The sequence below is a fragment of the Trachurus japonicus genome, chromosome 11 (assembly GCF_045865225.1).
Source record: "Trachurus japonicus isolate A0001 chromosome 11, Traja_1.0".
NCBI lineage: Eukaryota > Metazoa > Chordata > Actinopteri > Carangiformes > Carangidae > Trachurus > Trachurus japonicus.
The window spans coordinates 2,968,818-2,987,884 of record NC_140917.1 but is presented as its reverse complement, the minus strand read 5'-3'; the positions used below and the strand labels follow the sequence as shown (position 1 = coordinate 2,987,884).

General features: G+C 43.1%; 1 protein-coding gene across 1 annotated transcript in view; it reads left to right on the top strand.

Moving 5' to 3' along the window:
• pvrl2l (PVR cell adhesion molecule related 2 like) overlaps window positions 1-18,472 on the top strand; it is a 407,983-nt gene extending 389,511 nt beyond the window's left edge. The window contains exons 7-10 of the mRNA XM_085790687.1: window positions 8,495-8,624; window positions 12,466-12,523; window positions 14,280-14,375; window positions 18,252-18,472. Coding sequence (XP_085646813.1) covers window positions 8,495-8,624; window positions 12,466-12,523; window positions 14,280-14,375; window positions 18,252-18,449 — 482 coding nt within the window. The 3' untranslated portion in view covers window positions 18,450-18,472. The remainder of the gene's footprint in view (window positions 1-8,494; window positions 8,625-12,465; window positions 12,524-14,279; window positions 14,376-18,251) is intronic.
• Window positions 18,473-19,067: the final 595 nt, after the last annotated feature.

Here is a 19,067-nt window from a genome sequence, read left to right as displayed (position 1 = left end):
AAGGTTGGGATCCATATGGAGGTTATTTTCTATCATAAATCAAGAGCCTATAGTATGTTGATTTTTAGAGCAATTACTTTTTGATTTGACGTTCAGAAAACATCTGCTCTCATATTCAAATTTAACTCTGCTCGCGCATCAAACTATGAGCTCGATGTTCAAACACCTGTGCTCTTCACGGATTCAAAGTATGCCCTGCTCGAAGCTCTAACTTTGCTTTCGCATTCAAGTTTGCCCTGCTCGTGCATCAAACTGTGTGCTCGCACTTGGTCACAGCTGCTACTGGGCCCCCCCTTGCCCGCAAGAGTGTTTCCTCTTGCGCGGAGGAAAATCCATGCTCTCGGATCTCTGCTCTGCTCACGGAGTTTCTGTCAACTGTCAACCAATAGAAGACCGGCTACTGTTTAGAAACCAATCAGATCATCCCTACGTTCTAATGCTTCTTAGGTGGGTGCGTTCACTGTAATTCAAAGAAGAGGAGCGGTCACATACGGGCGGGCACTCTTTCTACCGGGTTTATTTATTTTCCGCCCCACAGGCATGTTAAATGTGGCGGCACCCTTTATGTTTTGACAACTTTTGGAATAAAATAATCAGTTAATTAATACACGAGCGCCCCGTGCTTTTCATTACAATAGGTAGGCATATATAAACAAAAACTAGCAGTATAGCGGATGGGTGCCTTATGTATGTTTTTTTTTTTTTTATATCCACGTTCATGCGCGTAATATATGATTTATAGTCTAAATGCCAAGGGTCACTTGTAAGTGCTTGTGATGGTACAGTGGGATTAAGGCAGATTGACAGTGCTCTTTTTGTTGATCATGGGATCCGCTGGTTCCGAATCCCGGCCCTGCCGGCACCCTCGATGTTATGCTATTTGATTTTTATATGAATTTTTTTTTTTTTCATATGAAACGCTTAACAAGAGATGGTGGGTTACCATGCTCGTGAATTAAAAAGACATGATGAAATGAAAATTAAAAAAATATGCCATGATGATAATAATTTTGGTGCGTGACACCCCGGTCAAAGCCAGGGGGCCGAACTAAACTATTGGATTCAGTGCGTTCCCAAGAAGAAAGAGACTGAAGTGAGCGGGGAGACAGTCACCATGGCACGACCGAAGTACTCCAGTAAGTTTATTGTTTCATGTTGCCAGATACCTACTATAATTGTAACCTCTTTCATCATTTCTTACAGTCTATGCTTTCCCATATTCGTTTTCAATATAGACCAATTGGGGCGACATAAATCGTTCAAGTCGAACATCCGTCATTTACTGCGGTGTCCAGCTCCCAGACAGTCAGCTCTGGCCTCTGTGTGGCGAAGCGGGACGCCGTTTGAATGGAAGCGCCAAAAAGTGGACTTTTTCTCTTCTCTAAGAATAAGTCTAGGAAGGCTGGGAGGACAATGTTGCCGTCCCTCAGCTGTTTTCTAATATCAGCAGAGATACAAACAAACTTTAAGACCAATAACCGCAGCCCCTAACTTTAGGAGGACTGTCCAATGAAGCTTTGTATTCCATAAAAGAGCAACATCAACTGTCATTTTTAATTGTGTTGGTAGATATTATACATTTCACTGATCGCAAACCGCAAAGTGTGATTTTGAAAGCGAGGCGTGATTTATGCATGGCCACATTAGGCATTAGCATTAGCTTCCCTGACACTACCAAATTGTAGCCTAAATATTGAAACGATATGGAAGCATAGACTGTAAAAAGATGAAAGAGGTACAATATAGTAGGTATCCTGGCAACATGGAAACAATAAACCTTACTTGAGTACTTCGGACGGCCATGGTGACTGTCCCTCCCCGCTCCACTCAGATCCTCTTTCTTCTTGGTAAAGCACTGATCCAAAGTAGTGCGCCCCTGGGCCTTTGACCCCCTGGTGTCAACGCACCAAAATTATTATCATCATGGGCATATTTTTTTTAATTTTCATTCATCATGTATATTAATCACGCATGGTAACCCACCATCTCTTGTTAAGCGTTTCAAATGAAAAAGAAAAAAAATCATAAAAAATCAAATAGCATAACCTGAGGGTGCCGGCAGGGCCGGGATTCTGAACCAGCGGTCCCATGATCAACAAAAAGAGCACTGACATCTGCCTTAACCACTGTACCATCACTAGCACCTTACAAGTGACCCTTGGCATTTAGACTATAAAACATATATACCGATGAACGTGGATAAAAAAAAAAAAACATCACATAAGGCACCCATCCGCTCACTACTGCTAGTTTATGTTTATATAAGCTACCTATGATAATGAAAAGCACGGGCGCTCGTGTATTAATAAACTGATATATATATTCCAAAAGATTGTCCAAAACATAAAAGGGAGCCGCCACATTTAACAGCCTGTGGGGCGGAAATACCGTATTTATTCCTCTAATAGAGGCCCGAGGCCTTTAATTTACTTTAGCTGCACCATGGGGAAACCCGGCCTGTATTGGAGGACCGGCTTATAATTTGAGAGAGGCTATTATTTCTTCCTCTGTTTCAATGCTCGGTGCTCAATTTGACAGTTACCGTGCTCATTTTTCATTCTGCCTACAATTAAAATTATATTTTTTTACACATTACTGTAGCAGGTACCTGCAACCAGCAGCGATCCAGGCCTGGACAGGATTAGGCTAAATAAACGCTGGAGCACAAGTGACCAGTTTTGTCACAGAATCAGTTTAGCGTCGCAAATCGGGTAGTGAACACGCCATGCCTGCTAAAGCTCTCTTCGGTCGAGTTTGTCAGTGACTGTTTCCTTGAAGCGTGGGTTCATGTGGCACTGTGTCAGAATCTAGGCTACTGCCAACTGCTGGCAACTTGGTGGGTTACTGCATCCGTGTTTGGCCGCCTGAGACCAGTGCATCCACAGTGACTGAAATTCAGGTTTTTTCTGTTTGTTTGTTTTTTTCCCATTGACCCGGCCTGTATTTGGGGCCGGCCTTTATTTGTTTGTGTAAACCACGCCCCCGGCCATTATAACAGACCCGGCTATTAAATAGATACCGGCTACTATTAGAGGAAATACGGTAGATAAACCCGGTAGAAAGAGTGCCCGCCCGTATGTGACGCTCCTTGAATTACAGTGAACGCACCCACAAAGAAGCATAGAAGTAGGGATGATCTGATTGGTCAACAGTAGCCGGTCTTCTATTGGTTGACAGTTGACAGAAACTCCGTGAGCAGAGCAGAGATCCGAGAGCAGGACTTTCCTCCGCGCAAGAGGAAACACTCTGCGCAGGCAGCTGTGACCAAGTGCGAGCACACAGTTTGAGCACGAGCAGGGCAAACTTGAATGCGAAAGCAAAGTTTGAGCACGAGCAGGGCAACTTTGAATCCGAGAGCACAGGTTTGAACATCGAGCACATAGTTTGAGCGCGAGCAGAGTAAATTTGAATATGAGAGCAGAGTTTTCTGAACGTCAAATCAAAAAGTAATGCTCTCAAATCAACATAATATGCTCTTGATTTATGATAGAAAATAACCTCCATAGATCCACTGGGTTATACAATAAACTGTATACATGACTTTCCTAACTTTGTAAAACGTTGTTGCTCCGTGTTTGTCGTCTTCCTGTGGATCGGTGTCATGGATCAGCCTCGTTCTTGTTCGATACCTTATCTAAGCTATTGAGTCGATACCTGGGCCGATATCCATCCAATAATATAATACGGGATCGGTGAATCCCCTAAAACAACAAACATGGCTGCTCCTTATTTATTCCATCTCCTCTCTCTCCACCTAGAAGACCTGGCTCTGAGCAGCTCTGCAGGATTTGACTTCATCATCCGTTTAAGCCCCTTTGTGTTCCTGTAACATCAAGCTGCTGCAGCGCTGCCATTGTTTTTAGATAAAGCTGTGTGTATATATGTGTGTGTGTGTGTGTGTGTTTCAGCCTCTCACCTGCTCGAGTGCTTTAAATCAAACCAAAGAGGACACTCACACACTCACACAATCACTGCAGCAGAGTGAAAGCTGAGTGGTTCTCTCTGCTCCTCCCACTCTGACCCTGACACACCGACAACACACTGCGTTTTCTCTGCTGCTGCTGCTTTTTCTGTTTCTGTTTCTTCGCTGCTTTTGTTATTAATACAATTACATATTTATGTAAATGAACTTCTCTCCTGTGTGTCCACATCCATCTGGCTCTTCCTGCCCCTTTTTTAATTGTTTATTTTCGGGTCCCTCTGGTGGGAGCTGCTGGTCATGTGCTGCCGAGAAAAGCTGTCGCACATTCTTCTAATGAGTCACTCAACAGACAAACAAACTTTTTCTTTTCTTTTCTTTTTTTTTCATAACCCTCCTGTTGCCCTCCTGGGTCAAGGAAGGAAGGAAGGATGATGGGGAAGAAGGAAGGAAGGGAAAAAGGAAGGAAAGATAGAAGGAGGGAGGGAACAGATTGGGTCAAAAAGGAAGGAAGAAGTAAGGACGAAGGGAAGGACGGAAGGAAGGAAGGAAGGAAGGAAGGAAGGAAGGAAGGAAGGAAGGAAGGAAGGAAGGAAGGAAGGAAGGAAGGACAAAGGGAAAGATTGGAGGAAAGAAGGAAGGGAAAAGGGAGGAAAAATAGAAGGAGGGAGGGAACAGATTGGGTCAAAAAGGAAGGAAGAAGTAAGTATGAAGGGAAGGAATTGGAAGGACAAAGGGAAAGATGGTGGGAAAGAAGGAAGGGGAAAAGGAAGGAAAGAAAGAAGGAGGGAGGGAACAGATTGGGTCAATTGGGTCAAAAAGGAAAGAAGGAAGCAAGGACAAAGGGAAAGATGGGAGGAAAGAAGGAAGGGAAAAAGGAAGGAGGGTGGGGACAGATTGGGTTAATTGGGTCAGGAAGGAAGGAAGGAAGGAAGGAAGGAAGGAAGGAAGGAAGGAAGGAAGGAATGAAGGACAAAGAGAAAGAAGGAAGGGAAGAAGGAAAGAAAGAAGGAGGGAGGGAACAGATTGGGTTAATTGGGTCAAAAAGGAAGGAAGGAAGGAAGGAAGGGAGGGAAAAGGGATTGTGGAAAGAAAGATGGAGGGAGGGAACAGATTCGTTTGAGGAAGGAAGGAAGGAAGGAAGGGGAAAGGGAAGGAAAGAAAGATGGAGGGAGAGGGAACAGATTGGGTTAATTGTATCAAAAGAGGAAGGAAGAAGAAGGAAGGATGAAGGAAGGAAGGAAGGAAGGAAGGAAGGAAGGAAGGAAGGAAGGAAGGAAAGATGGAGGGAGGGAACAGATTGGGTCAGTGTAATATATGTTCTATAGGTGGATGAGAGCAGCAGCAGCAGCAGCAGCAGTTTACCACCTCGGCTCTGCCTGCAGTCAGAGGAACAGGTGTGTTTTACAAGGATAATGCCTGATCCTCTCTGTCTGCTCCGGGGGGGTGTGGATGAGAAAGCTGTAAGTGTGTGTGTGTGTGTGTGTGTGTGTGTGTGTGTGTGTGTGTGTGTGTGTGTGTGTGTGTGTGTGTGTGTGTGTGTGTACATGTGTGTGTGTTTCTCTGAGAGAGATTGTTAACACCAGTTTTGCATCTGCCCTCGGAGAAACTCAATACATCCTCCTCTTCTCCTCTTCTCCTCCTCTCCTCTGCTCGTCGGAGCTTCTCACACTAGTGCCAGTTGTTGTTTTCCTGCAGAAACCACACACACACACACACACACACACACACACTCATGCACTACCACATTGTTTATTAAGAGAGTTCATTATCGACCGTTAGCAGCACCAGCGCCACCATGACACATCAAACGAACTTTCTGTGTTCAGTTGCACTCCCATGCTTTTAGGGTGTGTGTGTTCGACTCTGTGTGTGTGTCTGTGTGCTGTGCATTTCCAGCTGTGAGGAAAAGCTGGTGTCTCTCTCTCTCTCTCTCTATCCCTCCATCTGTCTCTGCTTTATCCGTCCTGTTTACTCTACACCTCATCCTCAGCATCTGACTCCATCCATCTTTTTCCTCCCTCACCTCCTCCATGTTGTTTCTCTCCTTCCCTTCCCTTCACCTTCTCTCGCTCCTCTTCTTCCCATCTATCTATCTATCTATCTATCTATCTATCTATCTATCTATCTATCTATCTATCTATCTACGACTCTTTGTGGCTGAGGAGTTGAAGCTTGGGGGCAGAGTGCCACCTGCTGGCGAGGAGGGTGAACTGCAGCTCCATTAGATCAGTAACAATCTCACAGTCAAACATAAATGACACACACACTTGTCAACAGCAGGCTGCAGTTTCTTTTTTGCACATTGTTAGTTGATCTAAATGACCAGAGAGAGGAAAAAAACAAAAACAAACATGTTTTCCCGTTTGTCTAAAGTGCAATTATTTCATTTTTCTGTATCAACGTCTGGATCTTCGGCCGCCGCCCCGATGCAGAGGAGGTTAATGGAATTAAGGGCGTTCTTGATTGGTGCAAATGTGCTTTTAAATGTTTGAAACTGAATTCCATCGTGGTTCAAGAGCCGTAATTTACTCTAACAAATGTGCAGCAATTACAGGACAGAGATTTGTTGTGTGTTTTTTTGTTTTTTTTATCTTGTAGAGCAGCAGCAGAAACATTTAGCTTCTTTTCTCTTTTTTTTTTTAGGTATAAATACTCAGAAAAAGCATCAGCTAGAGCTAAATGAGTGGAAATCATAGGGGTAATTATCCTTTTATCAACTCCCTATCAAACTCAGTGGAGTGCTCTCACATAAAATGAGATTTCCATAAACAAAAGGAGCAAAAACCTCTGTTTCTGTTTCTGTTTCTGTTTGTGCATCAAGTCAGGGATGATGGAGCATGGATGGAGTCACTGTGCACGGTGGTCGTTGAAGCCTTCTGCCTTTTTTTTTTCTTCCTCCTATTTAAATAAAAGCAATACAGTAATGAGAGGCTTTTACAGTCAATTTAGACGGCTCGCCGCTCTGCAGAAATCATAAACAGGCTCTTAATTGAAGAGAGATGTCGAGGTCAGACTCAGACTCAGATGATGTGAAAGCTGCGTTTGCAGAGATTTGTTGAATTCATTCTGCAACAACAACAACTGCATCAAGACTTTGATTGTGACATGGCTGCGCCTCAATGTCACATCACCAGAATAACTCCACTTCAACACCTGCTTTCATATTACATTCTCTCTGGGGATAGCTCATTTTATACACATCCTATTGAATGTGTGTGTGTGTGTGTGTGTTGATTGTTTTACAGTGTGTGCTTGCTCTGCTACAGTTAATAATGAAATACTGCTTCAAACTTCAGCAGCAAAACACATAAAAATACAAATATTGCAAGAAGCAAGCATTACATTAAAGAGCCAGCAGCAGTTTGAAATGTAAAGGTACATTGTGTAGGAATTCCTCCCATCTAGCGTTGCGGTTGTATATCGCAAACAACTCAATGGTATTTTTCAAGCTGCATTCACGTGAAATTGGGCAGACAGCAGACGGACGGAGCTCTTTTGAAGAACTTAAAACGTTATCTATTTTCTTTTATTTGCTCTTGCTTTTAACTCTGTTTTTTGTGTTTGTTTTTATTCTGTTTTATGCTTCTCTTTTAAAAAAAAATGTTTTGTCTTTATGTAGGCTAAAGCACATTGAGTTGCCTTGGTATGAAATGTGCTATATAAATAAAGATGCCTTGCCCTGCCTTACCTGACCCACGTTTTACCAGCTTTCTCTGGACTTCTGTGACTAAAATGACATCTGGTTTGTTAGCGACGGCCGTCTGCCTGACTGCAGGTGAATGCAGCATCAGTGTAACGCTCCATTCCTCCTCACTGCGTTACCGCAACGTAAAAACATGGCCGACACCACATGGCAGCCATGGCAACAGAGCTTACCCGCTCCATGGAGATATGAATGATATGAACGGCTCATTCAGAGCTGAGAGGAACACTTCACTTTGTTGATGGGGGGGATTACTGGTTAATGAAAAACAGACTTTTGAACCAAATAATCGATTTTCGTGAATGGATAACAGGAGAAGTTACACAATGTCCCTTTAATCTAAGTTTTTGTTGACTTGTCTTGTCTTTTTCGTGTTGTGATTGTAGATGTATGTTAAAATGTACTGCTTTTAAATGTGGACCGCAGGAAGATTAGCGGTGCTCTAGAGCGCAGCTAACAAATACAACTAAAACTGATTAATCAATTGACGCCGTGTCGCTCTGGGTCGTTGAAATGTTGAAAGATTTGACACAAGTGTTTTTTTTTTGTGTGTGTTTTTATCGGCCTCCAAAGCTCCCACATCGGTCGGGTCCCGGTCGAAACCTTCAAACGTTTCAGGAAATATCATCACACACACACACACACACACACAAACACAAACTAACACACACACACGTCCTCTGAAATGCACATTGTATTCACACAAACCTTACTTACTGGTTAATGAAAAACAGACTTTTGAACCAAATAATCGATTTTCGTGAATGGATAACAGGAGAAGTTACACAATGTCCCTTTAAATGAATTGCTAATAATAAAATTCATTCTCTTCTCTCTTTCTTTCTTTCTCTTCTCGTCCCCCTCCCCAGAGGAGAGCAGACCGATCACCGCGGCCCCCTCCACGGGCGCCGTCATCGGCGGCATCCTCGGCGCCCTCATCGTCATCGGCGTCATCGTCGGCACCATCCTCTTCATCCGCAAGCGCCAGGACGACGGAGAGTGAGTCTTCATCTTCATTAACTAGCAGTCCCACGTCTCCTTCATCGGTTATTTAACCTCCTGAGCTAAATGAATCCCCCCCCCCCTTCCTCCCCCCATGTGGGACTCAAGCTCATTAAAACTTGTCACATGTCAGAGGTAGCAGGCTGCAGCTCGGTGCCAAATCCTGACCTGAAGTTTTATAGTGTGAAACTGTCTGGAGACTTTTTTTTTTCTCTCTCCTTTCTTGCTCAGTCATCATCAGCTCCTCGTTTCAAACCTCTGCAATTTCTCCTTCGGGAGGGGTGAAGCTGTAAATAGGAATGTATTAAAGAGCCTTCCTCGGCTTTAATTCCACTTTTTTAAGAGGTGATTTTCCAGATCGGCCCTGCAGAACGACAGAGTGCATATGCAGATGACTCACTATTCTGTTTCCGGCCTGTTGCTGGCTGCTGAGTCAGAGCTTCACATTTGTGACCCGTTCTATCAAAACGAGTGGGATGTCGCAACGTTCTATTTTTAGATAATCAGCTGATAACATGGAAAACCCATAGAAAATAAAAAAAAATTGAATGGTGCCTCTACGACGAGCAGGGACGGGTACAGAAACAGATGCTAAACCGAGTAGCATCGACGCTAACAGAGCGCAGCATCGATGCTAACAGAGCGTAGCATCGATGCTAAACCGAACGTACACGCTTGCACATGTTTTACAAAATGTCAACAAAACATGACAACTTCTGAACCGTTTATGATAGAGACGAGCTGTAAAAAGCATCTGAATTGTGAGATTCCCTGCTTTCCGAGGGTCATTGAATTGAACAGATGCCAGAGTCACTGGCAAAAACTTTAAAGCAGATATCAGTGGCACGGCCGTTTCGGCTAATGCTGTGTTCAAGGCAGGCTTTTGAAACCGTAAGTTACAGCTTCAAGTCACAACTACGACTTGGTAGCGTTCCAGGTAACCCGTAGCTCGTGTTTTTACCGTCCTGTTGTCTGTGAAAGTTCCCTATAACGGCCACTCGTAACTTCCGACCCGTGAACTCGTACCAGATCGAACTGGTATGACTTCACAGGAAGGAAAAACACAAAGTACGAGTTTCCTTGAACGCACCATGAGTTAGCAGCCCCCGCCCTTGTCAGGCATCAATTGGTCCTCGTGCTACGTCACCACATTCACGCGCATCCCTTGGCTGCACACACAGCCCTTCATGCCGTTCTCTCCCCTCATTGGATAACACTTGTATCCCACAAGGAAAATTTTCTCCTCGGGTTACAGCAGAGCAGAGTGACGGAGAGACTCGTGTTTAGGCTGAAATACTTCATGTAAGTGATTGCTGACGGAAAATAGGACTATTTAGGACTTATATTAACAAAAACATTCCACTGATATCTGCTTTAACTGCAATTTTCTCAGATTTTAGAACAGAATAAGAGAGTAGGAGATCGTAATTCAAATGGCCACATCTCGAAAACCATCAAATGTATGACTTTAACTAGGGTATCATTTTAAAGCTTATTTTCTAATCTTTCCATTGATACCAAAATCTCAACTTTGAAATTTGGGTCACTGTGACTCATTTTGATGGATCGGGTCACATTTATGTTCCTGTTATGATGAGCTGCAGAGTTCACAGCCTTGACAACAGAAATATATCCATCGCATTGATTAGTAGGACAGTCTCAGTGTTGACCTCTGACCTCTGGCTTCAGCGCTGTAGAAAACACACAGCCTTCGATACAGAAGTTACTTGCTGCACTCTTTGCCCTTATGTTTCCCGTTGTGTCTGACTCAGTGGGAGGTGCAGAGCCAAAACTTTTTGTCCACTCGATCAGAGGAGGTCGGCCGGCCGGCGGTTCGATCCCCGGCTTCTCCAGCCCACATGTCAGAGTGTGTCCTCGGGCAAGATAGGCTATGTGTGATAGAAACACACTCACACACACACTCTAACAGTGCTGTGATGAGTGCAGCAGATAGACAATATATAATTGGATAATTGATTTCTGTCGTTTCTGGAAACAAAATGTTTTTTTTCAATGTTTCTCAAATCATATATTTTAACAATAAAGTCCTATCACTCACACTAAGCTCGCTAATTAGTTTGAGCTAGCAAGTTAGCCTAATCGAGTTGATGCTAAGATATGTAAACAATGTACAGCTCTTTGTGCATCGTCATAAGTTGCAGACTTAACTTGCAGAAAATAGGTCAATAAACAGACGAAGCTTTGAGAATTTATGGTAAGCTACTTAATATTTTATGCTGATTTTTCACAGTAGAAATTGCACAAAACACACATTTAATTAAATGTAAAAGTTGTAATCTTGACACCTGCATAGTGAGGTAAATAAACAGGCCTATTGTGGACGTACATACATCTCACACTGTTTGAGTAAATCGTCCATCATGTGTGAACCCACAGCTCAGGATTTATGACTATGTGCTCACACTGTACATATAAAAATAGCTCCTGTGGACTGTCTTGGCTGTCACTGGCAATTGTCAATAAAGATTCATTTGAAAGCTTCCAGGCAGGTTTGTTGTACAGCAACAATGCTAACAAGCATGTTTGGGAGCAGACGATTGGTCCTCACTGGACTCCACTCTAAAAAAAAAAAATAACTTTGGACTTGGTGAGAGGTTTGTGCAGGAATCTGCTTCACCATGAGAGGTTGGTAAATAAAACCAACTGGTGGAGAGCCACAGAAGAGCCGTCCATTCATACTGATTGATTGGCATTGATTCTGCTTTATGTGAAGGCTGTGTGTACAGACGTGCAGGCCGAGCAGGTGGCTGTCTGGAGTGGAAGCTCTCGCTGAGGTTTTCTCGCCCTCTAATTAGTCGAGGTTTGTTAAAAGAAAAAAAAAAGTCAATAACACCTGTGAGTCTCTTTCCTGGTAACTAAATATGAAAGATCCCACACCTGCGTGGTGGTCAGAGGGTCTGAGCCTGCAGAGAGTTTCTGTTCTCCTTTCCTCCGACCTCCTCCTCGCTCGGAGCTTTAATTAGAAGAAGCTGCTTAAAGGGATAGTATAACATTTTGGCAAATTGGCCCATTGCCATAATCCCTATAGTCATAGCAGTAGGTTCGTTACCTTTAATTGTCGGTGCAAGGTATTTTTAGAATGGCGGAGCAGAGCCGTGAGCTGCTCAGAGCTACGCTACGGAGGCTCATGGGATTTCTTGGTTTCCCTCATCAAACTCATCAAATACACAATCCAACAACTCCACAACGCTCTGGTGGACAAGTTGTGACCTGCACATTCACCACGCTATGAGATAATAACACAACGTTACCAGACAGAGTTGTTTTAGAGGGAAATTCATGCAAAACCGCTGATGCGCGTTGCCTTCAGGGGCAGTTTTTTATCATCAGTCTCTGTATTTCCCTCTAAAACAACTCTGTGTGGTAACGTTGTGTTATTATCTCATAGCGTGGTGAATGTGCAGGTCACAACTTGTCCACCAGAGCGTTGTGGAGTTGTTGGATTGTGTATTTGATGAGTTTGATGAGGGAAACCAAGAAATCCCATAATGAGCCTCCGTAGCGTAGCCCTGAGCAGGTCACGGCTCTGCTCCGCCGTCCTAAAAATAGCTTGCACCGACAAATAAAGGTAACAAACTTACTCCTAAAACTATAGGGATTATGTCAATGGGCCAATTTGCAAAAATGTTGAACTATCCCTTTAAACTTCCTGATTGAAGCAAAGTTAACAAGCTCGATATTTCAGTACTTTTCATTCATTCCTGTGCTCTCGTTTGTTTGTCTGTGTTCTTTGGCGTAATAATAATACAAAGAAATGTGACGTCCTCAACGAAGCAGCGATCGATACCTCATTATCTTTTGTCTTTCGTCCAATCAGGGGCCCCCCCAAGCACAAGCCCCCTCCCCCTGTGAAGGCGAGCAGCTCGACAGAGATGGTGAGTGGTCGACATGGCTTCGGATCAATCTTTATTGTCACTGTGATTATATTGTACACACACACACACACTCACAAATACACATACAAACACAAATACACACACACAGTCCATTTGGGAAGTCATAATGGGGCTAATGGCTATTGATTGGAGATCTGAGTTGGCTTATGTGTGTCGAAATAATTAGCTTGGTTTGTAAAGAGCTCCATTAGAGCGCTCCTCTCCTCCCTCCCACTCCCACTCCTCCTCCCGCCACTTATTTTATTCCATCATTCGATCACATTTTGTTGTGCCTGTACCACATTATGTAATGAGACTGAAACTCTGCAAATTTTATGTTGATTAGCTGCATAAAAGATGTTTTAAATGGCAGTAAATGCTTTGGCTGAAATAGAGGTTCACACGGGTTCACCGCTGAATGTTTATTAGACGTCGACTCTGTGTCTTTGAAAGCCCCATCTGTGGAGTACGATTTAAGGAAAAGAAAGAAAGAAAGAAAAAAAAGAAGATGGTATTATCTCTGTAGTCGTGCATTTGTCCAAATCGAATCTCTCGGCTTTCAGAGCAAGTTAAAGTCGAGTCAGACAGATCTTAAAGCTCTTTCTCTCTCTCTCTGCCTTTCAGTTCTGTGAATGCAGGACATTATCATGACAAAGCATTTGGATGTTTTGCTGTCAGAGTGTTTTCAAGCTGCTACTACTGCTAAATGTGTGGCTGCATAAAAGCCTCATTTCTTTATTTGTAAGATTTAATGGGTCGATACCTGACAGCTGAATGTTTTAACCTCAGATCAAGTCTTTATAGTCCCAAGTGAGAGAATGCAGAAGATAAATGCTCAGGTCGCCTTTTCAATTTTTTTTTTACCACATTCAAAAGATCCAAGATGGCTGCCCATTTTTGGAGGGAAAATATAATTTGTTCATACATTGTTTTCTCGAATCTTACATTTGAACAATGAAGGTGAAATTTAGTACACAGAAAAATATATATACTAACTCACAAACAAGCATAGTAACTAGGCTAGTGCTAGCGAGTTAGCTAATGCTAGGCTAATGGATGGTTTGCAAATGCATTGTACTTATATATATATAGGATTTTTCACATTACGTGTTATAAATAGCACAAAAACAAGCGAAGTCTGTGTTGCTCTAAAGCTAAATCTCCTTGGTCTCCTTTTATTTTTCCAAATTAGTTTGACGAAGCTGTCAGTTTGTTTTTACGACCTGACTGCTGGTGTGTTTCGCTCGTCTTCGCCTATTTTTAGCCGTGTGATCGCTCGCTGAGGTGCCGTCACAGAAACGATGGTCCAGGGATACAGACATAAAACTCTTAATACTCTTAATAATAAAACCCCCAGTGTTCTTATAAAGTTGTTTCATTTAACTTTTAACGGAAGCTGAGGTACAACAGTGATTTAGACCTGGTGGATTCATGTTAGGGTTAGTTTTGAATTAGCATTAGCATGTTAATCTGTGACATGTTGAAATTACCTTTAACAGGAGCAGAAGATTGGTGCTAACTCAGTAATCAGCAACAGTTTGCTAACATAACGCCTGAATATCTAATTAGCTGTTGAATATCTGCTTTTCATTGTCCATGAATCAACCATACCCGATGGCATACCTGATGTCTACTACAGATGAACAGATTAATTATGATGCAGTGTTATAATGTGTGATGCTCTTCTGTTCATTCTGCTGTTTCCTGTTTTGTCTCGTCCTCTCGTGTTCATGTGGTTTTTTTTCTGCGCTCACAGCTGAACAAGCCATCAGGACCTCCCACGGCCACGGAGACGGCACCTCTCAGCCCGGGAGAGGTTTACTACGAGCCCACAGGGAGAGAGCCTGTCACGGTGACTAACCAACACACACACACACACACACACACACACACACACACATGAGCCTGATTCAGTCGCAGTCGGCTCTCTCTCTGTTTAGACAGCAACACAGTTTGTGTCTGGAACATCACGGTGATTTAACTTCATGGCAGTCAATCCAAAGTTATTACTATAATTTAGCTGTGCATACGTAATATATGTAATGACTAACACCTCAGAATTAATGAAAACACTTTCATATGTAAATATGTTTTTTAATGATGTCATGCGAGGTGGAAAAACCCACTTCATTCTTTGTGGCATCTGTACGGTGGCCCCTGAAGGACGACATACGACATATAAGGAAGAAATCTAGAAAAGTAACAAAGATCGAAACATACAAGCACAATACAATAAGAATTACAACACCACAAGGGGGCTTTCACATCGACATGTTTGGTCCAAATCAAATTTACAGGCGTGAAAGCCAAAGACCTGGAATTTGGTCCGACCAAAAGAGGTGGTCTCAGTCCGGACCAAGCTAAACCATGGTCTGGACTTCTGTAGTGTGAAAACGTTTCTTTTTTTCGATGGTTCGGACTTTTGTAACTTTAAAGGGACAACAAGGAGTTTGTATTTGGTTATAAAAAAGTCTCACATTAATGTGGATGAATCTACGTTACCAACACTTGTTAATGGGCCCATTTTCGATAAATATATCATTTAGTCTCTATCGTTATTTTGTTATTTTAATTAATGGTGGAAATGCTGGGCGAGCCGACCAGCGTTTCTTTACTTTCAGTTTCGCGGACGCTGCCCGGCGAGTCATGAGAATAACGCCGCCGAATCACCGTTTATGGTCGGAACTACGACGGTATCTGATCATCTACGAACCTCTGACTTAAATTCTTGATGAATGAAAACATTCTTGGGTCCAAGAATTTCACTGTGCGCGCGGAGGCTCATGGTAAATGTAGTATGAAAACACTTCGCTTTCCAAAACTCCTCGTTGTCCCTTGAACAGAAAGTAGCGACAAAGCCTCTGTATGACAAAATTCATCTGAATCCTGGGCTCCATATTAGACCTGATGGTGTTGATGCTGGTCGCAACAACATCACAGGATAATTATCATTGTTCATTTACTTTTCCTAGATCGCTACTTTCGTCATACGCACAACTGTTTACAAACCAATCAATGTCAAAGCGTAGGGAGACACAGCAGACGTAGGTGATGAAGACAGGACGTCAATAGCTGTGTCCCAATTCAGGGGCTGCAGCCTTCGGAGGACCCAGCCTACGCGGTCTCCGGAGGCAACGGCTTCGGAGGCTCCTCCGGGGGCCGCATCAACGGTCGGTAAATGGGACGGTCTAGCCTTCAGAGCATTTCCTGATCCGAACGTAAACAACGGCGTAACGTAAACAACGGCCGGACGTTAAACATTTAAAAGTGCCGCTTGCAACAGCTCTACCGCTCCTCCGCCCCTCACTTTTTTTTTTTTTTTTTTTTTTAAGAAGTAGAATCAATACAAGGGCAGTTATCATTAATATACTAATAAACAAACCATTGAACAGCAGCCAGGGGGGTAGGCTATTGAATAGAGAATAAAGAGAGCACAAGTAATGTGTTTTCATAGCTTTCTTATTAAAAGTTGTCACACACAAGATGCTTTGCCTCCGCTCCTCACCTGTGCAGCCAGAGCAGAGCTCAGCAGCGGGCAGCCACACCTCCGAGCCGGCCGCAGAGCCGGGTTACCATGGCTACAGCACAGAGCTGCTCCGTTCGATAGCTAATGGCTAGGTTGCTAATAACAACAACGGTGCAGCAAAGCATCTTGGGATACGGGAGGCCGCGAAGGATAGTAGCGGTGCATCCTCCGAATGCAGGGGAAAGGAGGACGCATTTGGAGGCTGCATTTGGAGGACCCTTCGAATTTAGACGAATTGGGACAGCCTTCGCGCAGCGCTGTGACGTAATCGGCCTTCAAATCCACCCTCCGAAGGATGCAGCCCCTGAATTGGGACACAGCTAATATGTCATAAACAGTTCTTTGGTGTGAAACCAGAACCAACCAGATCAGATGTAGAGGATGCAGCAGAAACACCAACTTTGGTTTTACACTTTTAGACTTGTTATCATATTTTTCCAAACCAAACCTGTAAAGTTTGGCGAAAAAATAACCATTTATATTGCTTTATGCCACCATACCTGTGTTTTAATCAATTACTTAGAAGAAGTTTTGCTTTGTGGGTGTATTATATTAGATTACTCAAGGTATTGAAGTATAGAATGGAATCTGAGTAGAGAAATGGTGATGGTCTCTCAAATGTCTGTCAGATTTTTTCTGTGGTTTGTTCATTATTAGGGAGCCTTTGTTGTTTGTTCTTGTTGTGTCATGTATAAATGTATGTTTCTTATGTGTAAATGTGAATGTTTTACATGTTGTGTGTGTATGTCGGACCAAAGGAAGAATAGCAGATGCTGCTGCGGGTGCTAATGGGGATCCTAATAAAGAAAATAAAAGAAAAGTTGAAGGGCCAGCACTCACAAAATGCCCTTTAGGTAGTTTTAATGGGGTCACCTGTTCCATTAAAGCTACCTAAGGGACATTTTGTGAGTGCTGGCCCTTCAACTTCTTCTATGCCTATTTGAGCCATGCACCCATCGTAGATTGACCTGGGAGAGTGCTTGCTGATTCCCCCTTTTTTTAATCCATTACTTAAAGCAGAAGTAAGCGATATTTTTGTGTTAATATAAGTCTTAAATAGTTCTATCTTCCGACAGCAATCACTTACATAGAGTGTTTGGTCTGAAACACGGGTCTGTCAGTCACTCTGCTCTGCTCTGAGCCGAGGAGAAAACTTTTCTTGTATCCTACAATTTTTATCCAATGAGGAGAGAGAACGGCATAAAGGGGCGGTCCTCTCTGTGTGTGCAGCCAAGGGATGCGCGTGAATGTGGTGACGTAGGGACGAGGACCAATAGATCCATGACGAGGGCGGGGGCTGCTAACTCCGTCGGCTGACAAGAAGTTATGGTGCGTTCAGGGCAACTTGTAACTCGTGTTTTTCCGACCTGTGAAGTCGTACCAGTTCGATCTGGTACGAGTTCACGGGTCGGAAGTTACGAGTGGCCGTTATAGTGACTTTCACAGGTAAAACAGGTCGGAAAAACACGAGTGGGTTGCCTGGAACGCTACAAAGTCGTAAGTCGTGACTTGAAGCTGTAACTTGCGGTTTCAAAAGCCTGCCTGGAACGCAGCATTAGCCAAAACGACCGGATCGCTTACTTCTGCTTTAAAGCTACCTAAGGGACATTTTGTGAGTGCTGGCCCTTCAACTTCTTCTATGCCTATTCGAGCCGTGCACCCATCGTAGATTGACCTGGGAGAGTGCTTACTGATTCCCCCTTTATTTTAATCCATTACTAATACATAATTAAACATATAACATTAATAACAGGGTATATACAGTAATCTTGAAGTTAATTTTAATACCTTTTTGAGACTTTTTCAAGACCTTCTCAATATTTTTCAATACCCTACCTGCACCGCCACTTCAAGCTGTAACCATTTACATCAGTGACACTTTTAACTTCAAAGTATTAATTCGTGATAAAGACTATAGACCACTATGATACAACAGAATTCAAAATAGGCAAAGTTTAACAAGAAAAAAAAACAAAAAAAACATTGCTCCACTCTCAAAAAACAAAAAAAAACAATCATGACAGTTATGACATGTGCCTCAGCTCGTTTGATTTCATTTCCAGTAAATTTAAAGTTGTGAAAAGACTTTTTAATACTTTTTAAGAGTCTTAATTTTCCCAAAATTGATTTATCACCTTTTAATACTTTTCAAGACCCCGCGGATACCCTGAATAAATAACTCTGACTGTGTCCCACCTGCAGAACCTGGATGAGGAGACCACCGGGGCCTTGAACGGCGGCGCCCCCCCGGTCCTGCTAGACTCGGCCAAGTACGACAACGAATTCAACGTCGCCGACGGTCACCACGGCAACGACCTGGATCCACCCAACCACGAGCCGCCGGCCACCGCCAACATCTCCCGCGGCGAGAGCTTCGTGTCCTCCGCCATGTACGTGTAGCCGTGGCAACCGGAGAGGGACCGCGTCACATTCCAGATCACCTAAATCTGCATGAAAAAAAGGGAAAATGAGAAAATGAGAGCACAGTTGGTTCCTCGCTGTTTTCTTTATGTATCAGGGTTTAAAATAATCAAGTTTTCACGATGATCTGAGGTTATTTTTCTTGACTACGTTCATTTAGGGGTGTTATGGGTCAAAGTTGTCTTCAAATCTTTCCATATTAAGAACTTTTTACCTGAGTTTTCTTTTCTAATTAATCCATTTGGGTAAAACAGGCCTTGTGGTTGGTTTGTTTTTGGTTTTACAAATTGAGGTGTCACACAGTCTTAAACATCATTACGCTTTAAATATCTGATACAGGAAAAACACAAATAATAAAACATAAAATGCCTTTTTTTTTTTTGCTTTGTTTGTTTTTAAGATGCACACTCAGTCGTTGGTGTTATCTAATGTGCCAGACAGCCACTGACATCGTATTGCGCGCCGCAATACGACGAGGCGGGCTCTTACAATATGTTAATTACATGGTTGAGAGGTGTTGCAATGTAGGTGAACTGGAACACACCCCTCAGCTAATTAACACACAGCGCTGTGCTCTGCTCCGCTCCGCTCTGCTCT